Genomic DNA, 26,054 nt, shown 5'->3' on the forward strand with positions numbered 1-26,054 from the left:
TGATCCCAGGACCCTGAATCATGACCTGAGCTGAATGCAGAGGCTTAACCCACTGAGCCACCCAGGCGCCCCTACCTATTTCCTCTCAACTCAGCTTTGATATTTAGTGATTTTCAAGGAATTTGTCCATCTCACCTAAATTATCAAATTTTCTGCCATAAGATTGTTCATACATTCTCTTTGCCTTTTAATGTCTATAGAATTTGCAACGTGTCACTTCTCAAATTTCTGCTATTACATTTCGTGTGTTCTCTCTTTATTGATCTTTAAAAACCAGGTTCTATTTTTATTAATTTTCTCTATTGTTTTTCTGTTTTCTATTTCATTGATTTCTGCTTAGACTCTTAGTCTTTTTTACTAAGTAAAAAGTATTTTTTACTTACTTTACTTTACTTTTTTACTACTAAGTATTTTTTACTAAGTAAGTAAGTATTACTAAGTAATAAGTAATTTTTACTATTTTCCTTATTTTGGGTAATTTGCTCTTCTTTTTCTAGTTTCTTAAGGTAAAAGCTGAAGTCATTGATTTGAGATCTTTCTTCTCTTCTAATATGTGTGTCTAGATAATTTTTTTCCCTGGGTACTATGTTAGCAATAACCTACCAAATTTGATATATTGTGCTTTTATTTTCACTTAGTTCAAAATACTTTTTCATTTCCCTTTCTGTTTCTTCTTTGACCCATGAGTTATTTAGGAGTATATTATGTAGTTTTCACATACTTGGGGATATTCCAGAGGTCTTTCTGTTATAGGTTCTAATGCAGTTCCCTGTGGTTAAAGTACATAGCTTATATGACTTGAATCCTTTAAAATTTATTGAAACTGTGTTATGGACTAGAATATGGACCATCTTGGTAAATACTGCATGTGCACTTGAAAAGAAAGTGTATTTAGCTTTTGTTGGATAGAGTATTCTACAAATGTCAATTAGGTCAAGCTGGTTGACAGTGTTGTTTACTTCTGTATCTTTACTGATTTCAATCTACTTGTTTTCTTAATTATTGATAGAGAGATATTAAAGTCTTTGAGTAGGACTGTGGATTTGTCTATTTCTCCTTGCAGTTCTATCCGTTTTTGCTTCATGCATTTTAAAGCCCTGTTTTTATGTGATAAGTATTTAGGATTATTATTATCTTATTGATGAACTGACTTTTTTATCATTGTGAATTATTTTTTTATTTTCATGAATATTCTTTTTTCTAATATAGACTGTGCCTGATATTAATATGCAACTTTCTCTTGGCTAGTATTAACATGATATATATTTTTCTAGCCTTTTGCTTTTAACCTATTTGTGTCATAATGTTTAAACTATACTTCTTGTAGGCAGCATATAGTTGGGTTAGCTCAACTTGGAGAGTCTGCCAGACTCTGCCTGGATTTCCCCTTCCTGTGTCCTGGCCTGAAAACTCTCTGGGCAATAATAGGGTGCCTTTTGTTTCCCATCTGTCACAACACAGGCTTTGGGCTAGGGTGAGATGAGTAAGGGCCCTAGGGTACAAAACTTAAGAAGAGAATTGCTCTCTGATGCACAGTTTTCATAATGGATTTCTCTTTAAATCTCTTTAAATCTTAGCTGTCTCAACCTTAAGAAGACACTCGCAGATTTGTGCAAGTACAGGGCTGGTACCAAGAGTCATTAGCTCAGCCTAGTCTTGACCCTGCCGAAGGCTCATTGTCCTTCATTGCCTGATGTCCAGTGTCTTCAAAAGCATTTTTTAAAAATCTATTCTGTTTGGATTTTTTATTATTTCAGTTAGAAAAGTAAATTCAGTCCCTGTTACTCCACCTTTTCTGGAAATGGAAGTCTGAACTTATTCTTTATGAGATAAAAATCCCACCTATGGAGCTCTCTGATTGAAATAGAAATGTTTTGGGGCCTCCCTGCAAAGAATTCAGCCCAAATTGGTCTTCCTTTTTTCAATAGACAATCAATGAGGATCTACTATTTACCTTATTCTGGGCTAGGAACTGGGGTTAACATGAAATAAGACTTGGTGCCCATCTAGGCATTGCTTACAGCTGGTGCTTTGGAACTCTTAGATTGGCTGTCTCATGCCACGCATCATCTGTGACATGGGTCAAGGAAGGCAGAGAGCCAGAGACAGTCAGACGTAGAACTGACTGATCACCCCTATTAATTGCCAGGCCCAGAATGGCTCAGGAGCTTACTTAAGCTCACATTGCTATGTAGTCTTATTTTGAGGGAGATTGGACCTAACCTAAAATACCCTCCCTTACTGCCAGTTACTGTGACTGAAATCCCACCATTGGAAACTCATTCATTAACAGCAGGGACCATGTCTTCTTTGTGTTTCCATTTTTCAGTGTTGGCTCAGAGCCTGCTACAGGGTAATTGATAGATGAGAATGAATGAGTGAAAAAATGAATGGATGAGTGAAGGAATGAGTGATAAATGTTAAAATGATGGAATATGTCCCTGCGAGATGATTTAGGTTATTATCTGTTGGTGACAGACCATTAAGAGTAAGGTCACAGCTGGGACCTATGATAGGAAGGCAATGTGGTATACATAAGGTCTCTAACTATACTAGACCTTGATCCAAGTTGTTTAACCTTTCCCAAACTCAGTTTCCTCATCTGTAAGATGAGAATTTTAATCATACTTACCTTACAGAGGGATATCAGGTTCTATCAGGATGAAGTATGTTAAGGGGCTGGCAAGAGAAAACCCTCAAGGAATGAGAGGTGTTATTAGTCCAGTCTTCTGAGAACAGCAGGTGGCAATGGAGTGGGGACTACTGGATGGCAAAGACCTTGAGATAGTCCTGGCTGGGTAGCAGGAAGACATAGACAGCTCTGCTCATGCTGTGCATTTACAGAAACTCAGATGTTACCATTGTTATTATCCCAAAGCCCTTCCTAAGCTGAGTTGCACGTAGATGTTCTAGGCAATACACATAAGCTGAACAGAAACAACCCCACTCTCTTGGGACTGATAACTAAGGCAGTTAGTTCCCTCTGAGGAAGAGAGAATAAGAATGTTAAATCTGTCTATGATTAGGTAATGGACAGTTCACACTGTGTAGGGATGAAGAGAAACACTCAGTTCCCGAGTTGGGGGGGTGGCAGCTGATCAGAGGAGTCCGATGGGAGCCCATCATCCTGCCAGGTGGAGCAAGAAGGTGAAGTCTACTATACCTTGTCTGGGTTCTGCTTCACACAGTGCATTCCTAAGACCAGGAGTCATCTTCTAGTTCTGGGCCCACAGCTCTTGACACATCTGGCAGGTGGAAAATGTTGACTGAAATCCTAGATTACTTTGGCCTTATGGTGTAACTGAGCCAGACCCCTGGGCTTGGATAATCAGACAAATTCCCCTGCTGATACAGTGACTTTTCCACCTTTTTTCTGAGCATGACACAAGAGACACAATTTAGAACTTCATTTTCTGCATTTCCCCTAAGTGCATTATAGTGTATATCTGTATTTTAATATTCAAATACTATCAAATACTGAGAATGTGGACCTAGCCTACTTCCAGAATGTCTTGAGATAGAAAACTCCAAGGATTTTGATATTGTCTTTCATCATATTAACCCAATTTTTGTATTAAGAACAATTTCTTCGGTTGAAATTTCATGAACTTACAGACAGAGGTCGAAGGGACCTTAAATACAAATAGGTCCAGTCTTGTCATTACACAGATGAGGAAATGGAGACCAGACAGGTACTGACTTGTTCAAGGTCACCTAAGCAGCCGAGTCCAGACCAGAGGCAGGTTTCTGCAAACCTTCTTCCAGAGCATCACATCACAACGCACCCCTTGAAAAGACTCCTGGAGGAGCTTTCAAAACCAGATCAGTGCATAGGATTTGTGATTCCGGTTTGGCCAGAGACAGCCCTGGGTGTGCCCCAACTACAGCTGGCAAGTCCAGAAGAACAGGTAGCTCCTTGTGGACCTGGCACACTTCCATCCATCAGCTCTCATCTGCAGGCTCACGGACCCCGCGGAGGTCTGCAGCATGAGCTAGGGGCTCACCAAGAGCTTGTTGATTGTGAATGACCTAGAAGATGTGGCATCTGAGTGAGGAAGGTTGTCCACCCTTGGGAGTGCTGAAGTGTCGGGACAATGTAGGATTAAGAGCAAATACACGTTCAGTGAGCTTGGATCTAAATCTCCTTTTGTGCATTACCTTGCTGTTTGGCCTTGGTCAAGTCACTCCAATGTCTGAGCATCAATAACGGGAAGATGATGATATCTATTTCAGAAGGATGTGAGAAGAAAGTGAGAAAATGTGTATAGGAGACCGAGGCCTGGCGCCTGCCTCCGAGTGACCATTCAGTAAATGGTAGCTCGTCTAGCAGGATCTGTTTCGTCGCTGTCAGTTTAAATGGGGAGAAATTGTTTTCAGGCTTCCTCTACCCACCCACCTCCTTTCAATCTGGAAATGTCTGTTTTCTTTCCCCCTTCTTCTTTCTCTGATGGGCTGGCTGATCTCTTTGTGATCACAGCACATTCCCCTTTGTCCTGAGCTTCTGCTAATGAGGAGGTGGCTGCTAAGAGAGGCGGGCACCTTCGCTCCATCCACACCACATCCACTGTCTCTCTCATCTTCTGTGTTCAGGTTCTGCAAAGACTTGAGGAAACTGACAAACCCGGATGGCTACCCCTGACAGGAGAGTGGTCTCTAGACCCCAGAGACCTAGCCAGGGTGCAAAGGAGAGTGGGGCCTGCCTGGGTCCCCTCGAGCTGGCACTGCAGAGCAAGGCATGGGAATTCTTTCAGACCTGCGACACAGAAGGCAAGGGCTTCATCGCCAGGAAGGACATGCAGGTAAGACGCCTGCTCACCTGGAATGCCAGATGGCATGGGTCTTGGGTTAAGGGGCAGAAAAAGAGGCTGTCTACTCTTCCCTGGACGGAGGCATTAGACCAAACTCTGCTGGGAGCCAGATCTCCTGGGTTCGCTCCCTTTCTGGCCTTTGCTTGCCGTCAGACCCAGAGGTTGTTTTCCATCTCCGACTCAGTAACTCCCAGGACTGTGGGAAATGGCGACAGCATCATAAGGGACTTAAGTAAGACATGGCGGAGAACCTTCGGAGGCAAAGTGGAAAGGCACCAGCCTGTGGCTTCACAACAGACCCCCGAGCTATGCCAGGGTGCTGTGTGTGCATTCAGAGCAGGCCCAGTGACAGGTGAACGGCAGGACAGGAAGGCCCTTCTGGAGCTCCTCTTATCTGCCCCTCACCCTCACGCCCAACCACACTCAGTCCCTTGTCAGTAGGTCCCAAGAGAGATACTGCCGAACCCCAGTGCACACCGTTGCCTGGCGCAGGGCTCAGCAAACTCTCTGTAACAGGCCAGGGAGTAAGGATTTGAGATCCTGTGGGCTGTGAGCACCACCATGATCGCTCAATGCCATGTTGCCCTTGAGCTGCCACAAGCAGCATGTAAACAGACGAGCTCAGCTCTCTTCCAATATAACTTTATTTATGGACCCTTCAAATCTGAATTTCATATGATTTTCGCATGTCACCAAATATTCTGCTTCTGTCTTTTTTCAACTGTTTAATATGATATTGTACGCCTGAAACTAAGACAATGTGGTATGTTAATTATAACATATAAATAACATATAAATGTAATAAAAATATAAAAGCCGTTCTTAGTTCCCTGGCCATAAAAAAACAGGTGGTGGATCCGATGTGTAGCTCGGGGGCCTAGTTTTGCCAACCTCCGGTCTAGTGCCTTTCTACTGTTCGTGTCAAAAGCTTACTCTCAGGGTCTTACTTAAGTCCTTCATGCTGCAGTCATGATTTCAATTGATGTGAGTAAGTAAAATGCACCCTTGACCAGAACAGGCTATGAGCAGCCCTTCCCCAGCCTTCCCATCATTCGCTTGGTCAAGAGCATTTCGGGGATCGGGGGAGGGATGCATAGCCGAGCTGTTGGAAGGGAAGTCTTGCAGGGGTCAAGTTTCCTTTTTAAAAATTTAGCTTTTCAGAATACGCTGAGTGTGGGCAGGGGACTGTAGACTCTGGTGGGCACCAGCCCCGTGTGGTTTTCTCTTTAATGAGTTTCCCAAAGACATGTTGGAGGCTGTGCACCCATTCATTTTCAGCCGCAAGATGCGTGTTACTGGCCTGGTGGCCAGGAACTTTAGGGGCTCCAGCTGATGAGCAGCAGAAGACAGCATTTCTCCGTGGTTCTGGGAGTCCCAGCCATTGGCACTGCGCAGGATTGCTTCCTGTTCCAGGTCCTGGAAAATGTCTCATCTACAAGACCTTGCTGAGAATCAGCAGTTGTGCTCCTGGTCACAATCGGAAGCATGAGGGTCCGGACAAGTGCTCCCTAGATAAGAGTTCGGGGTCTCCTGCCATCACTCTTAGACTCAGTTGTTTACTCGTTCATTCAATAAGTATCTGAATACTCCACATGGGTCAGCACTGAGCTCCCCGGGAACAGGATGGTGAGTGAAAATGAACGGGGTCCCTGTCTCAGAGCTTCCAGTCCACTGAAGGAGCAGACATTCATCAACTAGTCGCATCTATCAGGATACAAAATACAAGCTGACCTGAGACCGGTGAAAGAAGGAACTTGTGTTTGGGGGACTCACACAGCCTGGCCTGCCCCAGGGGCTGCAGAGCCTGAGTGAGGCAGGAGTTCAGAGCCAGCTTGATGGCAGTGGAGGGAGGCAGGTCTTCAAGGAGCAGTGGGGCTCTACAGAGCTCCATGGGCATGGGGTGTGTTGGCAAAAAGAGGGCGAGCTGACTTCCTCCCCATGGTTCCTCCTTCCCCCGCCCGCCCTTCCAGATGGGAATGGAAGTGAAACAGGATGTACAAAGGAAACAGGATCTCTGGAAGCCTGGGGCATGGTGCTGCTGGCAAGAAAGACTTTTGGTGGTAGCTGGGTAGGCGGGGAATGGTTAATGCCCAGGAAGGAATTCCAGAAAGAACATGGCAGAGGACCATTTGACTCTAGCTGAGGCCCTGAATGGGAAATCAACTCTTTAATCCCAGCGCTGGTCTCCACTGTGACTTTAGGCAAATCTGGAGCCTTGCAGGCTAGCCCGTCGGTGGAATAAATCATCTTGTCCCCCTTCACTCTGCTTACCTCAGCTGAAAATGTAGACAACACCAGGTGCCCAGGGGACAAGACCAGAATGAGCTGGTTTTACACGGCTTGCAGGTCCTGAAAACAGAGATAAATACACAATGATTATGATCAAGAATCACAGGAAGGGTAAGAACTACAGGGAGGATCTAATATCGCTTTCCCCAGCTTCACTGACAGCAGAAAGAGGAAACCAGCCTGAGTTGTAGCCCAGAGAGCCTGGGATTTGGTGATGGAAGGATTTGTGCTAGACTCGGGAATGGAGCCTAAAGGTGGGGTATGACAGCTAACGAGAGGAAGGGTCCCCTCATGTGGGGTGGTTTTGGTGAAAGGCAAAGGGAGGGTCCCACCAACCTCGGCAGCCCTATAGCACACCATGGATCAGATTCGGCGACCGCAGGGTGATGGGGGGGTGGGGGGGGGAGGGAGGATGGCTCAGAGGAATGGACCAGTCCAGAGTTGCTCGGGTTTTGACTCTCCCTCCCGTGTGATGCCTTTGGTTTCCAATGGAGCTAATAAGCTTCCTCTCCTTGTAAAATTGACTCACTCCTCACCCCACATTCTCTTATTGTGGCTTTTGAGACAGCTGGTTTATGGATTGTTGATAAGCCCGCGATTCTGCTGTATGCTAAGCAGAGGCACTTCTAGAATCTTTGCACACACTCTCACTCCCTTCCTTTCTAAAAAAACTCATTCATATTTAATTCAGTTCCCCTAAATGACTTCTGCATCATCCTATCTTCCCACTTTGTAATGCATCGCAGTCTCCCTTAATGTACGACCTGCCAGATTAAACTTTATGGCTTATGAGCTAGAAGATTGCCCTAGGATCAAGCCAAGTGTTCTTGCAAGTTATGTTATGGGCTTTCACACCTGCCAGCTCGTTTTCATTGTTCAGATGGGTATATATCTTCCTTCCTACAGCCCCGTGTTCCTTGTCTTCAGCTGACAGTCACTTGCATGCGGGCAGTTTTGTGTAGCTGTCCCTTAGGTAACAGGGAGGAAGGGGGAGGGTCAGCTGGGCCATAATGAACTCCCTTGGGGAGTTCTTGTTTGGAGACTTAGGCTATTAGGGTCTAAGAGAACACTCGCTTCAACGATGCAAATCAGCCTTGGCCTGGGGCCACAGCACATCAGGCAGAAGGCCAGAGGGAAGCATCAGGAACTCAGCCACTGGCTCTTCATCCCAGCAGCTGGTCCCTGCCCTCCCGTCCTGTGTGGTCCTAGTCAGGCCAGGACTCAGCTTCGGTGTTGATTTATAACTTCCTTGCACACTGTCTTGTCCAATTCCCCTTTAGGACACACATGGTCTTGTGGGGGTTGATCCCTTAAGCCAGGGGCAGTTCCTTTCAGGAATTAGTTGAGAACCAGTAGGAAACAGAAGAAGGGGGCACAGCCTGGAGTGACGGGTGTGGGTCACTTAACACGGAAGAAGGGGGCTTACCCAGCGTCCCCTCAGAGCTAAAGGATCGAAATGTGTGTCCACAGAAACTGACAAACTTGATGCTGGGGCCCGGGGATCGTGAGTGCCTCCATCAGGGAAGGCTTCTGAGAGTGTGACCCCTACCCGCATCCTAGCAGGGGAGCTAAGGGGAGAGTGGGGAAGACTGACAGCGAAGTCTCAGTCCTCTGTCATTCACTGCTGCGAGGCCTTAGCGGGTCAGTGGATCTCTCTGTCTCTCTTGCCTATCTGCCTCTCGACCACCTTTTATTGAACACGCACTGGGCCTTGTTCTTTATGTTTCCTCCCTCTTCTCACCTGACGCTATGCCACGCAGCTGTTATCCTACCGCAGGTCTCAGTTCTGAACCTTTTCCATCCTTCATGGTTGTGAGGAGGGCCAGCTTCGGAGTCAGACCTGGCTTTGACTCCTGGCGCTGTTACTTACAGGCTGGGGGACCTTTGGGCAGGGAACTTGAACCTCACTCTTCATCTATAAGGTGAGATAATAATGCCCACCTAAAGGATTGTCATGAGAATTAAATACAAATACTCCTGTTTATAAACGTATTGATAAACATGTATTTATTTATAAATCTAGCAAACTGCCTTGCACACCAGTAGGCACCCAATAAATAGTTGTAACATTCAAGGGAGAGAGAAGGGCGGTAACGGGGTCTTTGTAGGACAGGGCCAACTCTAGACCCTTCTGGCAGCAAGCTCTGCAGTTCCAGGGCGGCCCTCCCTGATGATCTGAATGTTGACCACCGCAGTCTGGATTGTTTTCAGAGGCTCCATGAGGAGTTACCACTCAGCCTGGAGGATCTGGAGGATGTGTTTGATGCCCTGGACACTGACGGCAATGGCTTTCTGACTCCAGAGGAGTTCACCACTGGATTTAGTAAGTTCCGATGGGTGCTGGGGCCCCAGGATATTTATCTACCTAAAGCTATGAGAGGTTCCCGCATCTACTAGCAGATCTGTGGACTGTAGAGCCCAGGCTTCCTTGTCCTCCGGAAGTTTCCAGGCTCTGGATTATTTGGGCCTCTTTTCTGTGTCCATGTCGGCTGTTTGTACCAATGTTCTCTCCGTGCCCACTACATGGTCATGGGCAGATCCCCTCCCATCTGAGAAAGGCAAGCTTGGCATAAAAGGGGGAGCCAAAATGAGATTTCCAGCCTCTATATCTCCTTTCCTTTTGATGACACCAGTACACAACACAGTGGGATGACTGCCTCGTTCATTTCAACCCGGGTCTGGCTGAGTCTTCCAGATTGAGGGGAGCCCGCCCCCAGAGGAATTTCTAGAGGGTTTGAATAGAGCAGTCATTCTCAAGGTACCCAGGAGGCAGGAGAACAGAGATTCACGAACAAGGTCGAGAAACCAGATACACCATTCGATGAGATACTGATCAGATATTGATCAGAGCAGGGACCAATATGGGTCAGCAGACAAGTTTCACCCCAGAAGAACCCGAGGCTTCTCCTGAGCTCTAGGAGCTTGCAGTCGTCTCGAGAGCATAAGACAGACTGCCGTGTGTTACAGGCAGTGTGAGTACAGAGAAGGTGCACCTGGAGTTGCGGAGTCACTTGTAAACGTGGACCACTGTGGTCCTGGTGGTGGGAATGGCTCGATGATGTCATGAATCAATCAGGCTGCTGCTTGAGGTCGATGGAGGGGAGGCTCTGGTTGTGTAGAGAGGAAATCAAGGAAGACATGAGCTCTAAGCCAGACTTCAAAGGTTCGAGGACGATAAAGGTGCCATAACACTGACATCCATTCCCAGGCTCTAGCATGTCTCAGAATCCCATGGAAGTGACAGAGTCCCCAAACCCGGGAGATAGTGTCCAAAATGTATGCTGTAGTGGTGGTGGGCGGGGGAGCTCCCCTTTTCTTCTCTCAAATGAGCCTCCGGTGATTTCCAGCAACTAAGAAGGATAAGGTCTTCCTGGGTGATTATTTATGGATTGCCTGATTCAGATCCTTGTGCCATGTACCCCCCAGGTCACTTCTTCTTCAGCCAGAATAAGCCGGGTCAGGAAGAGGCGGGTGAACAGGTGACCCAGCTCCAGGAAGAGAAGGTCTATCAGTCCAGAGGGGAAGAGCACGTGGGCGACACGGATGAAGATGAGGAGACCCAGTTCCAAACGCTGATGGACAGACTTGGAGCCCAGAAGGGTTTTGAAGAGTAAGTGAGGGCAGCGATTGGGGGGGAGCCCAACTAGGAGCCACCCTTCATCTGCCCATGCAACATGCACGTTTGTTCAGAGCTCTGCCAGGCCCCAGATTCAGGGCCGCCAGCTAGAAGACTTGCTCCGTACAGCCTGCCCTTGGCCGACATTTGTCTCTGCTTTTTGCATTTTCTCTCGGGAAACGGTGCTCAGCCCCTACCCTCCCACTTTCCTCACTCCTACCATACAGCATCAGCACAGTCCTTGGCTCCCTGAGGAGCGCTGCGCAGCAGAGGGCCGTGCCAGACCTGGAGGGGCTCTCTGTGAGTTTTGCTGGGGTTCCCTCATCCCTGCCAGCTCACTAGCATTTCCTCCTCCCCCCGGAGCCAGCCCCAGGTCTCAGGGGCTGCAGGACATCCCAGCCCGCCCCGCGTGGCATGCTCCTGGCCGAGGCTCCTCACGTGGCGGCATTTGCCCACTGTGCCCCAGAGCTAGAGCAAACCCGTCAGGAAGCCGAGGCGGGAAATTAACCAGCTTTTACTAGCTCACCGCTTGGATAATCAGCAACTGAGCTGAAAATTTCAGATGGCTGGAACTTCGAATAAAACATAATACCCCCATTTTTTTTCCCAAAATGCATCTGACATTTAAAATGAAATGAAATAAAAATAGGATGAAATAAAATAAAAAGTGAGGTTGCAGCTGGTGGAAACCAGTGGCCTAAAAACGCGGAACACTGTTCTCCCTTTTCCTGTTGCCTTTCGCCTTTCCGGTTCTGCGCCTCTCCGTCTTGGCTTGGATGTGTGTTGCAGGAACGGGAATGGCCTAACGACTGGAACTCTGATGCGTCCCGAGCTTGGGAGGAGAAGGAACTGTGGTTGAGGATGATAAAGAAGTGGCAGGAAAGGAGGGGCCTGCACACAACACGCAGCCAGAGCAAAAATTTGTCGCTCTGTGGATTTTTGAACCAACGATTCGGTAGACTGTGTCAGAGTTGAGAAAGGACAAACGGAGGCCTGGGAGAGAGCCCAGGGAGAGGCCCTGGATGGGCAGTGCACTTGCCCCCCTGGTGGGGGGGGGTGATCCCAGGACCCCAGGATCATGAACAGAGCAGAAGGCGGACACTTAACCGTCTGAGCCCATGGACGGGGACAGGTGGGTGGGAAGCACGGTAGTCAGACACCCCACTCAGCTTCTCTGAGGACAAGATGCCAGAGCCCAGGGACCACTGCCAATGACCCCGGGAAGCCTCCTCCTAGAGGAGCAGGAGGAGAGGGCCGTGTGGACAAGCCATGGCACTGTCATGAAAGACAGGCACCTCTCCACCCACCCGTCCCTTTTGGGCCAGCCCCCTTCCAGGCAGGGCTCTCAAAACAGTGTTCACCCGATGTTCCTCAGAGGGCCAATAAGGAACTGAGCCAGCATGAGTCATTCTGGGGGAAGAGAATGCTCTAGGGAAGGCTTCAAGGGTGGTCACAGAAATTGATATGCAGAAGATGGCGGCCAGCACTCTCCATCCCCGTGGAAGCTAAATGGAAGGCAGGGGGCTGGTGTTGCAAGAGGGGGATGGCAAGACCGCCAGGCCCCAGGGAACATAAAAGAAGCTGTGAAGACTTCGGAGGTCTTCAAAGAGTCACTCCCCAGAATGGCTTGTGTGTTGTTCTGGAAGCAGGCAGATGGGTCAGCTGACCTAGAATCCTGTCTAGCCCTGCTCCCCTACACCCTTCCACAAGGAGCAGAAGCAGTAGACCAGGTGTCTGGACTCCCGGTGGTCCGACTGTGGAGTGACTTGGCAGCTTATGGAACTTGGCTTATTTTTCATCAAGAATTGACAGATTGGTTCCTTCTCCAGAAATCTGGGGGAGGTAGTGTGGCCATGACAAGGTGGTGCAGAGAGCTTTGGAAGAGGGTCGGGTGGGTCTGCAAATCTCACTGGAGGCTCCAGCCAGTTGGCTGTTCCGGCAGGAACTTGACAGATGTGAACAGACAGACCGAGGTGGACCTTGATTTTATAACTCATGTACATCATGAGGGCAACAGTCTTCCCCAGCCATGGGAGGCCATCGTCGTATGTCTCTGGGATCCTTGTATCTCTGAGTCCCTCATACCATCTCCACTGTATCTTCAGGACAGCAAAGTTCTGGGAACGGGGAAGCTCCTCCCTCCCCATCCTTTCTTTCCCGGATCACCTCTTGTCCTCTCAGCACTGGGTTCCAGCAAATAAGAAGTACTCATTGGGTGATGGGTGGACGAGCGTTCCAGATGAGCTGGAGGATAGCAAGGGAAGGAAGGAGGGAGGGGCAATGGATGGACGATCCAACAACTGAGCAGAGGTAGCTTCCCTTCTCAGTGGGCCTCCCTGTGCTGGGAGTGGAGAGTGCTCTCTGGGGCCCAGGCCCCTTGCTAACATGGCGCTGGCAAGTATTACTTCTGAGGAAAGTGATACTTACATATATACTATATAAGTGATACTTATATAGTATATATACCTATACTCAAATATAGGACTCGTCACACAGGAAGAGATAGGACTTTATTCTTTATCCTGAGGGTTCCCGGTGGCAGCTACCCTCAGATCGTAGTGGTTTCAGAATGTAATGGGCTGCAGACCAGATTGCTCTCGGGCTCTGCGTGATGGTTGGCCGTAGATTTTCGAGTTTCTCCGGAGACGGAGCGCCTGGTCCCCAGTGTGTGCCGCCACCTGCTTCCTCCTGTCCCCAATCAGCGAGGCCCCGTCTGTGTCTGTTGCTCTGCAGTAAGCACCTGCCCAGTGTGCCTGTTAGCTGGGGCTGGGGTTGGGGAGGGCCCTGGGCATGTCACCCTGTGTCTTTGTCTCTCTGCCTGCCTGTGTCCCTGCCAACTTTCTATTTGTCGTTCCGTGTGTGCACACACGCGCCTTGCAGATTTGCACCTTTCCCTTCCTTCCGCCTGTCAGTCATTCCCGATGCCACCAGGCCCCAGTGGGGTGCTGCGTATTCTCTCCCGTTCCCCATGGTGACAATTGCTTTCTGCCATCCATCAGATGGCATGTCTTTACCTCTCAGCTGTGAGGACCGTCCTTCCTGGGGCGACAAGCTCTCTCCTTCAGCTGCACGGCATTTGTCCTCACACGCACCAGGCTCCTGTCCTCCTCTACTCTTCCTGACATTCTTTGATGCTCCCAGCACGCGGCTGCGCACGCTCAGCGTCACCTGCCCATAGGGAAAAACCAGAGAGTGGAAGCAGTGGAGCGCCGGCTGAAGGGGGCCGATGCAGGAGCCAGACAGCCCGAGTTTGACTCTTGACTCCCTCATTTGTCAGCCGAGTGATTGGAGCCAGCTCCCTTCCCCCTCTTCTGAGGGTTAGCAGAGCCCCAGCCCCACAGGTTACCCTGAGGGTCAAATAAGCTGATAGGCGTGGAGTACCTTGCATACAGCCAGCACTCAATAAATGCTAGCCATTCGTTCTGGCTGTCAGTTTCACATCCGGGAGCCAGGGTATTGCCGCACTCGGATATGAATGCCCCCTTTTTCTTGTAGTGAAAGTGACATCAAGCAGCTCTGGTTACGGCTGAAGAAGGACGAACCTCACTTACTGTCCAACTTCGAGGATTTCCTGACCAGGACCTTCTCGCAGCTCCAAGAAGCTCACGAGGAGAAGAACGAACTGGAGTGCGCCCTGAAAAAGTAGGTCCCGTTCAGCCATTGGCTGTACACGTGTGGGAGAAGCAGAAGCATGAAGTGTGCTTTCTCACTCCCTGTCGCGGTCTGCCAGCATGGGCACTGGGACCTGTGGCTGTCGTGGAATGTGTATTTTTTAAGCCCTTGCTCACATCGATCAGGTCCTCACCATAGGCTAGGCACTAGTTAAACATATACACTGGCTCATTTCGACTATTCACTGTTATGCCCATTTTATAGACAAAGACATCGTGGTTCCGAGGGGTGAATGACATGCCCTGGACATACAGCTTGTAAGTGGCAGAGCCAGCCTTCCGAGCAAGATAGCCCGGCTCCGAGACTGGTTGGAAAACCTCTCTCCCTGCCATTAGACAGTGAGGCCCCGACACCCCGGGGCTACCCCCCAACTGCAGACCAGCCCTGGGCCCCACTGAGTCCCCTCCTGACCACTCCCTGGACCCTTACAGCCTCACCTAGTCCTGCTTCCTCCTGGCCACCAGGGCCTCTGTAGTCATTCGCGATTTCTAGTTCTCCTCGAGGAGACAACCCTAGCAAAGTGAGCTCAGACCTGAAGCCTGGCATAGTCAGCCTTGTGCCGCAGACGTGGGGCCTGCCACATGGATGTTCATCCCACTGTGGGAACAGGTGCTGCACATGTCGGTAACCCTCACAAGCACTTGGTGATGGGAGCTCGCACTTGGTGAAACACGGTGGAACTAAGGATGTTCGTTCTCCTGAAGGTGAGGCCAAAATGCAGGGTTGGGTCTGGATAGCCCTTGGAAACGGTCCTCCGGGTAATTATGCCTTGTGCTCTCATCCTGCCCAGGGATCACTCCCTGCGCAGGAGTCCTTGACTGTTCCCAACAGAGACCATGCGCCCTTCCTTGCAGAACTCCTGGTGCCCAGCACCTCCTCCTGGGGGTAGGGCTTCAGAGCCCTGGCAGCTAGACTTCGGTGTCCCCGCTGACACGGCCTTGGTGGAGAGCACAGAGGCCCTGATTTAGAAGGAGGTCACCACGTGTCTTACAGCTATCCACACATTGCCCCGAATTCCTTTGCTTTTCCTGCTTCCTCCAGATCAACTCTAAAAAGAGCTTGTTGGGGTCCACTGGGTATACACAGGTCTGGAAATAAAGGACCTTCAGGAGCCTGAGTTATGAGAAAGTTGTGGCCAAGTAGTGCTGGGGAGAGCACGGTTTGGCTGGAAGAGAATTGTGAGCATTCCGGGGAGAGGTTCCCAAAGCTCAGAGAAAGGAAAGGTGGAGGGTTTAGCTCCGCACAGCTTTTAGCTGATGAAGCTGTGAGTCAGGACAGATCAGAGTTTACGTCTTGGCTCTGTCACTCACTAGCTGTGTGACTCAGGCTAAGCTCCTCAACCTCTCTGAGTCTCGGCTTCCTTGTGGGTAACATAGGGATGAAAACAAAATCAATATTGGATGCATATTAAAATAATAATCCTTATTATTTTAAGTAAGTCTGTTTGTCAGTCTTAGAGGATTCGCTGGTGCAAGTGAAGCGTTTGAGCCTTGGTACGAGCAGTGGTGAACTTCGAAGTTCCCTCTATCTTTCCAGACAACGTGATGTAAAGCCAGCAGCCTTGGTATCACCTGGAAATTTCTTAGGAATGCACAATCTCAAGCCTCCCCCCGCCCCTACTGAGTCTGCGTTGTGACAAGATGTCCAGGTGCTTCGTGTGTGATTTGAGAAGTGGGGAGCTGGGAATCAGCTTACTTAAGTCACGTCTGGCTCTGCGACCAGCTAGCTCTGTGACCTTGCTCAAGTCTCTCGGCCTCTGTGAGTCTTGGTTTTCTCACCTGTATTCATTTCTGACCCTTCCTGAACCCCCACTTTCCTCTGACCCAGCGTTGATCACCCCAAGGGACTACACAGGTAGCATGTCGCAGAGAGGAGGGTACTCTTTGGTTGAGGATGAGAGGATCAGAGAGGGAGGAGAAAGGAAGAGCCCTTGGAAATGGCCCGATTACAACCTAGATGGGCAGCAGTGACCCACCTCACAGCGCGGAATCTTTGCTGCAGGATGCTTATCTGCTGACCTGCACTCCCACAGGGAGAAAGCCATGCCCTTGACTTGTTTCAGAGCCGGTGAGCCCTCATCTTCATCCTGAAGTGGCCTCTTTGAGTGATTTGCCCTAATTTAATGATTATTAAAAAGGTCTTGAGAGGAAAGTCAAGGTCACTCTCGCCTACATGCGCAAAATGACTTTGGCCATAGGTTTCAGCCATCCATACCCATCCTCTGTTGATATCCCTGCTACGTGCACCTGCGCTGGATCAGCTGAGGGAGTCCCAGTCCTGGCTGGGCAGCTGTGGTAGGACTGGGGATTCTCGGGGCTCCCTGGACAGCACCACTTAAGGGGTGTTCTCTGAGTGCAAAACCAGAGACCCGCAGGCTGCAGTTGAGCAGAGCACTTAAACAGAAGGCAGGAGAAACCTTAGCTCTGGTCCAGGTACTTCCACTGACTGCTGTGTGACCTCGGGCAACTAGCTTTACCTCTCTGTGTGTCAGTTTTCTTACTGGCAACATGAGAAATTGGGCTTGGTGTTTTTCAAACTTTTTCTGACTGTGATTCATTAGAAGAAATCCATTTGGCTTTTCAAGTCCCAGACACGTCGATGTTAACATAACTGAAAATTTCCTGAAATGGAGCTCACCTTTACTACATGTGACATACTCTGACATTCTCTATTAAAGTCTCTTTTAGTCTCTTGTCTTCTATGAAAGAAACAAAAAGGCTGGTCATATCCGGCTTCTGGATTATGACTGGACCAGATGATCTGTAAGGGTCCTCAGAGCTCAGCAGTCAAAGAAACTGGAAACCCTGACAGCATCTAGAATATTTAAATGGGAGCCTTGACAGATAACCCAGGGTGAGGTTACGTGACTCAGAAACATCTTCTAGGAGATGAGTTGGGGAGTTTGGAGCTGTGTGTTTCCAGGCATCAGAGAGGGAGGAGAAAGGAAGAGCCCTTGGAAATGGCCTGATTCAGGCTGGAATTGGGGGGAACCTGACTACTGTCTGAACATCTCCCGGGCTCCTCCATGGGCTGGCTTTTCAATGCAGGGTATGACATTTCAACTCCACCCAGAGAATGAGCCCCTGTCCCAGACAGGGCTCTTGTCATTGCTGCTGGGCATCCGGCCTGGGCCCCCGGGGACCCAGGATGCTGTCACTCTTGCTCACCTGTAACAAGCCCTTGCTCTGTGCCTGGCTCTAAGCTGAGCACGTAGAACTCAGAGTCCCCATCTTCGGGGAGTTGATGATCACACTGATAAGGTCGAGCTCAAACCCATAAAAACTCTGCCACGAAGCTGAGCTGAGAATTCCTGTACCGTGGAGAGGCCAGATGGCGTTGCCATTGGGGTCCCAGAAGCTTTTCTTTCCTCCTCCTTTTGCAGACCACACATCTTGTTTCTGTCTCCAGCAGAGCCCAGAGAAGATGGGACTGAGACCGGGGGGTGGGGGGCAGATTCTGCCCCCAGGGTTAGAGTTTTGTTGCCCTAAGTGAACCAGGTCAACTCCAGCTTCCCTTCGGGGTCTCTCCAGGTTCTGTGCTGGAGGAGCGTGCAGCAGGTTTGAGTGCCTAGGGAAAGCTCCACATAGCTCCTGTCCTGAGACCAGCCTCGGAGGTCCTCCATACCTCACTGCCCTGGATTTTCGGTTTGGTTTGGTTTTTACCTGCATACTGGGAAGAGGGGAAAGAGGCCAGTCTGGGAGCGCTCAGCCTCCCACCCCCTTGTTTTGGGGTGGCGGTTGGGTCAGAATCCTGGGTACAGTGTTCACCTTCGTTGCATGTCCACCAGGAAGTAGCCACAGCTTCACCGGGCATGGTGGGGACAAAGTCAAATGCAGGAACGTCGGGCTGAAGCCCGGTTCTCCCGCTGAACTTCAGAATCTGGAGGAGTCTCCACATCTCTCCCAGGGCATGGAGGCTAGACTGCAACGGAGCAGAGCTCCCTTGTGTTCACCGCGCAGGAGCTCAGAGGACTTTACATTTAGCAGGACGCATACAGTTTAGGCTTAGGAAGAAATTCGGGCCATCGGAGTTACTGATTCCTGGGGCGCCTGGGTGGCTCAGTTGGTTAAGCGTCTGCCTTTGGCTCAGGTCATGATCCAGGAGCCTCAGGATCCAGTCCCACATCGGCTCCCTGCTCAGTGGGAAGCCTGCTTCTCCCTCTCCCTCTGCCCCTCCCCTGCTTGTGCTCATGCACGTGTTTTCTCTCCAACAAATAAAACTAATCTTAAAAAAAAAAAAAAGACAATTACAGATTCCATTGCCATGGAAAACATCGTTCTAATTCTCTTTTCCTGGAAACAAAAGCAAAAAAAAAACAGGCTTCAGCTCTCCCAGGGATGTAGAGTGATACTGTCTGGAGGCCACAGTCAGTTTGGACCTTTTTGCCAGAATCAGGGATGCTGAGGTCCCACCCCAAGCAGGCCAGATTCATTTGGTCTGGGGTGCGGACCCGACATCTGCATTTTCATACTATCCTGAGGGATTCTGACTTTTTTTTTTTTTTTGAGAGACGGAGGAAGAGAGTGAGAGAACAAGAAAGAGAGTGAGTGGGTGGGGGGAGGGGCAGAGGTGGAGGGAGAGAGAGAATCTCAAGCAGGCTCTATGCCCAGTGTGGAGCCTGGCACCGGGATCCATCTCACAACCTGAGATCATGACCTGAGCCGAAATCGAGAGTCGGATGCTTAATCGCCTGAGCCACCCAAACGCCCGGGATTCTGACTTTTGACCAGAGTTGGTATCTGCTGGATGCGTGGCCCTCACTGGGTTCTTTACCAGGATCTAACCCTGAGGCTGGGGGTAAGAGTGAATTAGGTGGTGTCTGGGGAGTGCTTTGAGGTCTTGGAAGAAAAGTGCTTTCTAGATCAAAGGCAGGCCGTGGGCTGTGCTCAGTCATCTGCGGCTCAGCTCAGCATCCTGGGAAGACCACCCAGGCTGCCTGCTTCGCGTCACCCAGGGACCACACTTGGCTTTGACAAACTCAGCAACAGTCCCTAGGGCCTTGTGGGAATCAGTTCCTCATCTGCACAGTCTTTCTTATCCAGCTGAGTCGGGCCTTGGGCACGTTTCTGGGAGCCCAGGGCTCCTGCCCAGCCACTCTCCAGGCACTTGTTGTTTAGAATGATGACCCTGGGCTCTGAGCTGGTGTCCAGACCAAGGGGGAATGTGTCTTACAGCCTGACAGGCATCCTGTCTATGATACTGGCTGCTCTGCTATTGCCTGAGAATTGGGATTCTGTAATATGAAGCTGCAGAGACATAAGAGTCTTTGGGGGAGGAGGGTGACCTTGTCTCCAGATAGGGCAGCAAATAAGGCATCATATATATGGCAGGTGGCCCTTGCATCCCACCTGTGAAGGACCTGAGCTATGAGGTTCTCAGACGTTAGCCTGCTTCAAAATTACCAGAGGATCTTGGTCTACAGGTGGACTCCTAAGTCTCTTCCCTAGAGAGTTTGTTGTTGTTGTTGTTGTTGTTTGTTTTTCCAGAGAGAGAGAGAGGGCACGAGAGCACAAGCAGGGGGGCAGCAGGCAGAGGGAGAGGGAGAAGCAGGCTCCCCACTGAGCAAGGAGCCCAGTGCAGGACTCAATCCCAGGACCCTGGGATCATGACCTGAACTGAAGACAGACGCTTAACCGACTGAGCCACCCAGACATCCCCCCCCCCAAGAGAGTTTTAAATCAGTATGTCTCAGGGAGGAAGCCCAAGAATGTGGATCTTAGCGCACGTCCCCAGTGGGTCTGACACAGGCAGGCCGCACACTGCACTTTGAGAAATGCTAGACTGTTTCTCCAGAATGCGTCCATCTGCAAAAGGTACATTCCGGGGTGACCTTCCAGTCTGGAATTTCAGTGTTGTTCTTAGGGTGAAGAGAAGACGTTTTTGGTGAGGGATTTAAGTAATGATGGTATGGCCTAATGGGCACATGTTTTTTATTGGTATGTCATCATCTGGGGCAGAAACACGGTGCTATCTGAAGGAAACTGAAAGTTGAGGCTGATCTGTGCTCTGTGTACACCATGAGCATGATTGTACACCTGACTAATGAAAAATGGGTCATTTTATAGGATGGGATAAAGCTGCAAAATTGGTTTATTACAAGACAGCAGAATCTAATTAGGGAGAAACCATCCATCCTGAAAATCCAATTGGCGATTATACAGTCTTTGCAGAATTTTACACAAACTCTTATGGTTTCCTTTCATTCAGCTTTACTCTAGTCCTGTGTTGGGGTGGGAAGGGGTTGGGGGGGACACGTGTGCTGCATGTACGTGGGTGTGGGACAGAGACAGAGACAGAGACAGAGACAGAGATAGAGAGGCAATTAGAGAGACTGAGAGAAACTGATTTCAGGGGAACAAGAAAATCCCAAACAGGTTTTTTCTAGGAAGAGCTTCTCTTTGCTGTCCAGAGTCTGCAGCTGCCTCAAGAAGGTGGCAGGGGGCAGCAATGAGTCTGAACACGGCTCGTACCATTCCCATCCCAGCCACCAAGGAGGCTGAGCCTGAACAGGGCTTCCATTTTCTTCTCTGGCAAGTAGCAGGCTCATGGAGACTTTTCAGGTCTAGGGTTTTCACTCTGGGTTCAGTGCCGTGGGGTCGAGGGTGGGGACGACATGGGAAAAGGGATCCAGCCCTTCCGGCGATTTTGGCCCTCTTTAGCCTTGGTGGGTCTGCCCGTTGGCCCCATTCCTTTCTCCAGTTCCTGCTCAGCTCCACAGTTGACAGACTCTAGATGGAATTTGGACTGTTGGCTCTCCTGAACACAGACGTATGGAATTTCCAGTGTCAGCACTTAGGATGTCTGGGAGGACACAGTGGTGAAGTGGATGGAACATGAGAATGGGAGTCAAGGCCGGGTTCTCCCCTGTACTCAGACCCTGCGTATCTGGGTGCCCACAGACTGATCCCTTCCTCGCTCTGACCCTCTTTTCCTTTACGTGCAAAACAAGGAGGTTGGGATTACATGAGCCCAGTCTCTTATGGGGAGGGGGATTCTTCTTCTCTTTACAGAAGTCTTTCACCAGATTGTGCAAACAAGGAGACGTGTCAGACCACTGCCAAGGCCAGAGGCATTTCTAAGCTCTGTCTTGACTTCAAGCTCCTGTAATTTATCTAAAATGTAGAAAAATGCCATTTGTCCAAGGTCAAGATGACACCTTCATTTAGGGAAGGAAGGAACTACTTTTTTTCTTGAAATTATTTCAGACACCCCTGCCTAGAACCTAGAAGGTTGACCAGATGACATTCTGAGACCTTCTGAAATCTGGACAGATTCTGTTCCTAAATGAAGGCTGAATGGAAACAGGAAACAGGGGAAGGATATTTTGACCAAACCATACTCTATAGTAGGAAGGCTTTGGCCTGTTTGTTATTAGCTGGAACCCCAGTGGTACTGAATTAAGGCTTTACTCCAGTGTGGTACCTTAACTCCGTGTGCAAATCACTTTGGGAAGGTTAATTAATTTTCACAGTCCCTGTGGGAGCCTGGCAGGGTAAATTATTGCTAACTACATCTCACCTTCCAGTTCCCTGCAAATGATCTGCAAAGGCTTCTCAGAACTATGCCTTGTATTGTATCTGCACCCCTACTCCTTCCCCACACACCCTTCCTAAATCTCCAATGCTACACGTGCTTATCGTTCTCTTTTACGGAGCAGGTGTCTTCCCCAGTCAGACACCCTGGGTGTCGTTCTGTCCTCTAAGCTGGACCTGGAGCTTTCCTCCTGGCTTCCAATAAGACTCATTCTTTCAGATCCATCACTGCCCTATGGCATCCTCAGTATGTAATTGTTTCTTCCCTTCGCTGTTGAAAAATCTCCCTTTTCTGGACTCAGCATCTCTCCCCCTGAGAACTCTACCATCCTTCCCGCTACTGGAGTAGGGGGCTCTATCCACTTCCCTCCAGGTAAGGCTCTGTGGTCCCAAAGTCACTATCAGCCCGAGCCAGGGAGGCACAGTGGGGTGGGGTGTATGGTACAGCACGTGGCCCCTTCCACCTGTTCCTTCCCTCCATGCCACGTTAGCATTGGACTTGGTGTTTTTAGGTGCTAAAATCCTGGTATACAGAGCCCATCCCATTGGTCTAAATGATTTTACCCAGGGTGTTACTTTGCAAAGGGCTTAACCACTAGTTAATGGTGATGGTGATGTCACGGCTCTCTCTTCTTTCCTGATCCGCCTCAGGTTTCGTTCTAACCCAAGCCTTCTGTTCCTTATGTTTCCGCACTCGCACACATGTCTGCTGCTGCCTGACTCCTCTTCGTTGCTACTTGCCTCTTGGTTCAAATCAGAAGGAATCATAAAGCGGCAACTCTTAAAAGGGAGTCCACAAGCCCCTGGAGAATCAGAGAACTCATTTACTTAGAATTTATTAAATGCATCTTATCAGCTATCTATTGTACTAAATAATTCCACATGCATTATCTTATTTAAACTTCACAACTTCACTCTACAGTAGGCATTGGTATCTGATTTTCCGGAAACGAAAACCTCAGGGTCACCGAGGACATGGGACTTGTCCAAGGCCACAAAGCTTGTAAAGGTCAGGATCAGGATTTGAACCCAAGGCCTTTTTACTCTGGGTCTAAGGAATTCTGAGCCAACAATAGCTGTCAGCGGGTTAGAACCTGGACTGCACTGGAGTATGCTAGAGGCACTATCCAGCGGTTATACGCAAAGAGCAAGAAAGTGAGGATAAATATTGGTGCACATGACTGTTCCGCTGCCTCCTTCCTACATTTGTCTCTCTGCCTCACTGAGAGCTCACGTCTCTTTCTCTCCCTAGTCTCTGTCCCTCCTCCCCCTGCATCTCCAAATAACTAGGCACAGATAGCAAACAAGGGAATAATTAAATAAATACTGCCCTGGGTTGTGGGGGAGTGTTTTAAGAATGGCTAACAGAAATAGGTTGAATACTTATGCCCACATGGTACTAATAGCTCAGAGAGCTCTATTACAGACTGCTGTCTTTGTTTTATTCGATATTTTTACCAGTGGTAGGAACAAAGGGAGATAAGGAAGAATATTTTGTAGTTATTAAAAAAAAATACTTTTTTTCACGTATGTATGTATGTATGTAAAGTAAAGTATGTATGTATGTATGTAAAGATGATACAACAGAAATAAACTTTTAGGCATCAAATAACAGCAGCAAAATAGGTAAGGCAAAAAACTTTGAGGAAAACAAAGAAAATTTGATAAAGAAACCCAAGACTTTAGAAGATTTTAGCAAACTTATCTGGGATCTGACACATTAGTCAGGCAAAAAGTATTGTAGGTACGTAAAATATTTAGGACTACCAGGCAGCAAGGTTAATTTAAGAGATAAATGCGGAGCTGTGTGCCCTGCAGTAGAATACACATTCTTCTCACGGAAGTTATGCAAAATGTGATGATGGTTTTTTTTTAATTTTATTTATTTATTTGACAGACAGAGATCACAAGTAGGCAGAGAGAGAGGAAGGGAAGCAGGCTTCCTGCTGAGCAGAGAGCCTGATGCGGGGCTCGATCCCAGGACTCTGGGATCATGACCCGAGCTGAAAGCAGAGGCTTTAACTCACTGAGCCACCCAGGTGCCCCTGATGATGTTTTTGATTGCACAGGAAAGGTCATAGATTCCAAGAAGTACTTACCCTACCAGTATATATATATTTTTTACTATTACAACAAACTAGAAACCAGTAGTTCTTATATTAAAAAAAACAAACAAACAAAACTCTTTTAGGGGCACCTGGGTGGCTTAGTCGGTTAAGTGTCTGCTTTCGGTTCAGATCATGATCTCCGCTCCTAGGATGCAGCCCCACATCAGGCTCCCTGCTCAGTGGGGAGCCCACTTCTCTCTCTCTCTCTCTCTTCCCCTCTGTCCGACCTTCCACTCGTGCTTTAAAAAATAAAAATAGAAACACTCCTCTAAACAACTCTCAGATGAATTAAATCATCAAAACCAACAAACTAAGACAATATATTATTTACCTTATATTATGATTGAACATTTAAAACACCAATAAAGCTTGGAAGGTCATTGAGGACACCAGCTGACCAGTTGGGATCCATTAAGATAATGTCACGCTGGAAAGACGGAGTAACTCTAAGAGAATTGCATCTGAGATCTTGCTCTGGTGTCCAAAAAGCCAACGACGGAAGCACCAGACGGAAGAGATATGATTCAGTAGCACGATCTTTAAAAGAAAAACAATCACACAGACAAAAGATTTAGAGGTTTTACTTGACAAATGGGTTCGGCATTCATCAAGTGTGATGCGGCTGCCAAGAAAAGTTAATGTGATTTTAGGCTGCATGAATAGATGGGCAGTGTGTAGGGCAAGACGGACCTAGTCTAGCTCTAAGCTGTGCTAATCAGATTTTACACACTGGGCATTCGGTTGGGGGATCCATGGCTCAAGGATGCTAAATGAGGGCACATTCAGAGAAAAGCAAAGAGGAAGGTGAAGGGAGGTACCAAAACAAAACAAAACAAAGCAAAACAAACAAACAAAAACAAAAAAATCCATGTGAGCCATGGTTGGAGGAAAAAAAGAGGCATGGCCTAAACCCAAGGCAAGTCTTTGAAATCTTAGTGCTGTTTTCAAATATATAAAGGGTTTTTATTCAGAAGAGGGACAGAGCCCTAGAAAGGTATATTTCTGTGAGCCAGGACACTCCAAAGATGAAAGAACTGTTTAGAGATCCAGCCAAGTTTCCTCTCGCTAGAGGTGTTCTAACCTAGTTTGGGTAAACACACGGCAGGGACATAGTGGCAAGGGGTTTAACCCCGGGGAGAACAGGTGGTTGGATCAGACAGACCTTTCCACCCTGAAATTCTTCAGTTCCTCTGGTATCCCCAGTAAAGCCTTAAATTGATTTTGTACAGATTTTCTGCATTCACCTTTTGAGCATAGACCTGTGGATGACAAAGTGTCCGAGTGTCCTAACCTCGTTGAGACAGCATCAGCCCAGACGAGACCGGTTTTTTCAGGATTTCAAAAGGAAACGTTCAATTAAAGACATTTGATGTTCTAAGACTTCAGAGAAGGGGTCAGCAAGGTTCGCATAGGTGGGGAAATCCTCACAGAGAAGACAAAAAAGTGTATGTGTGCATTGGGCAACGCAAGTGGTTTTTCGAAATTGTGGTAACAGAGATGTATGTACTAAGCCAAGGTAACTGGTCGCTTCTCTCCTTTGGTGAAGGAATACGATGTGCCTGCTGGTGCGCCACATGCCGCACGCGCAGACCTTTTTAGAGTGTCTCTCACGATTACCCTTCCCGTGGCCACTGCAGAGCTTCCCGCAGACACAGGCTTCCGGCTCTGCAGCTCCCCCCACACGCAGCCTGAGTCTCTAACAGATGCATCTGACAGGAGTTTCATTGACGAAGCTGTCTGTTCTTCATTTTCCTGATCGCCTCGCACCTTTTCCAAGCCTGGCAGCACTTTTATCCTTGAAACTGAGACCTTCCTCCCCTTGGGGAACGATGGCTCTTGCCCTCCAAGCCCCTAACTGTAATGATGATATCAACAATACCTCACATTTATTTAGGGACTTGCGATTCCAAATGCTTTTCATTCCTGCTCTCTTGTTTGTTCATCATGCTGGTGCTGGGGCGGGGGTGTGGGAACTCGGGGCAGGTGCTACTCTGGGATGTAAGGAGGTCTGAGCACTCAACGTCACACT

The 26,054-nt window shown here is 48.7% G+C and overlaps 1 protein-coding gene across 9 annotated transcripts in view; it reads left to right on the forward strand.

Annotated features, from left to right (window-relative positions):
• CRACR2A (calcium release activated channel regulator 2A) overlaps window positions 1-26,054 on the forward strand; it is a 146,961-nt gene that overhangs the window by 45,663 nt on the left and 75,244 nt on the right. For all 9 annotated transcript variants that reach the window (XR_006819612.1, XR_006819613.1, XM_046011644.1 and 6 more), the window contains 4 exons: window positions 4,591-4,799; window positions 9,309-9,420; window positions 10,524-10,707; window positions 14,209-14,355. Coding sequence is in view for 7 of the 9 variants with exons in the window: in XM_046011644.1 (XP_045867600.1) it covers window positions 4,626-4,799; window positions 9,309-9,420; window positions 10,524-10,707; window positions 14,209-14,355 (617 nt within the window). In the remaining 2 variants the exon portion in view is untranslated. The remainder of the gene's footprint in view (window positions 1-4,590; window positions 4,800-9,308; window positions 9,421-10,523; window positions 10,708-14,208; window positions 14,356-26,054) is intronic.

The sequence above is a fragment of the Meles meles genome, chromosome 7 (assembly GCF_922984935.1).
Source record: "Meles meles chromosome 7, mMelMel3.1 paternal haplotype, whole genome shotgun sequence".
NCBI lineage: Eukaryota > Metazoa > Chordata > Mammalia > Carnivora > Mustelidae > Meles > Meles meles.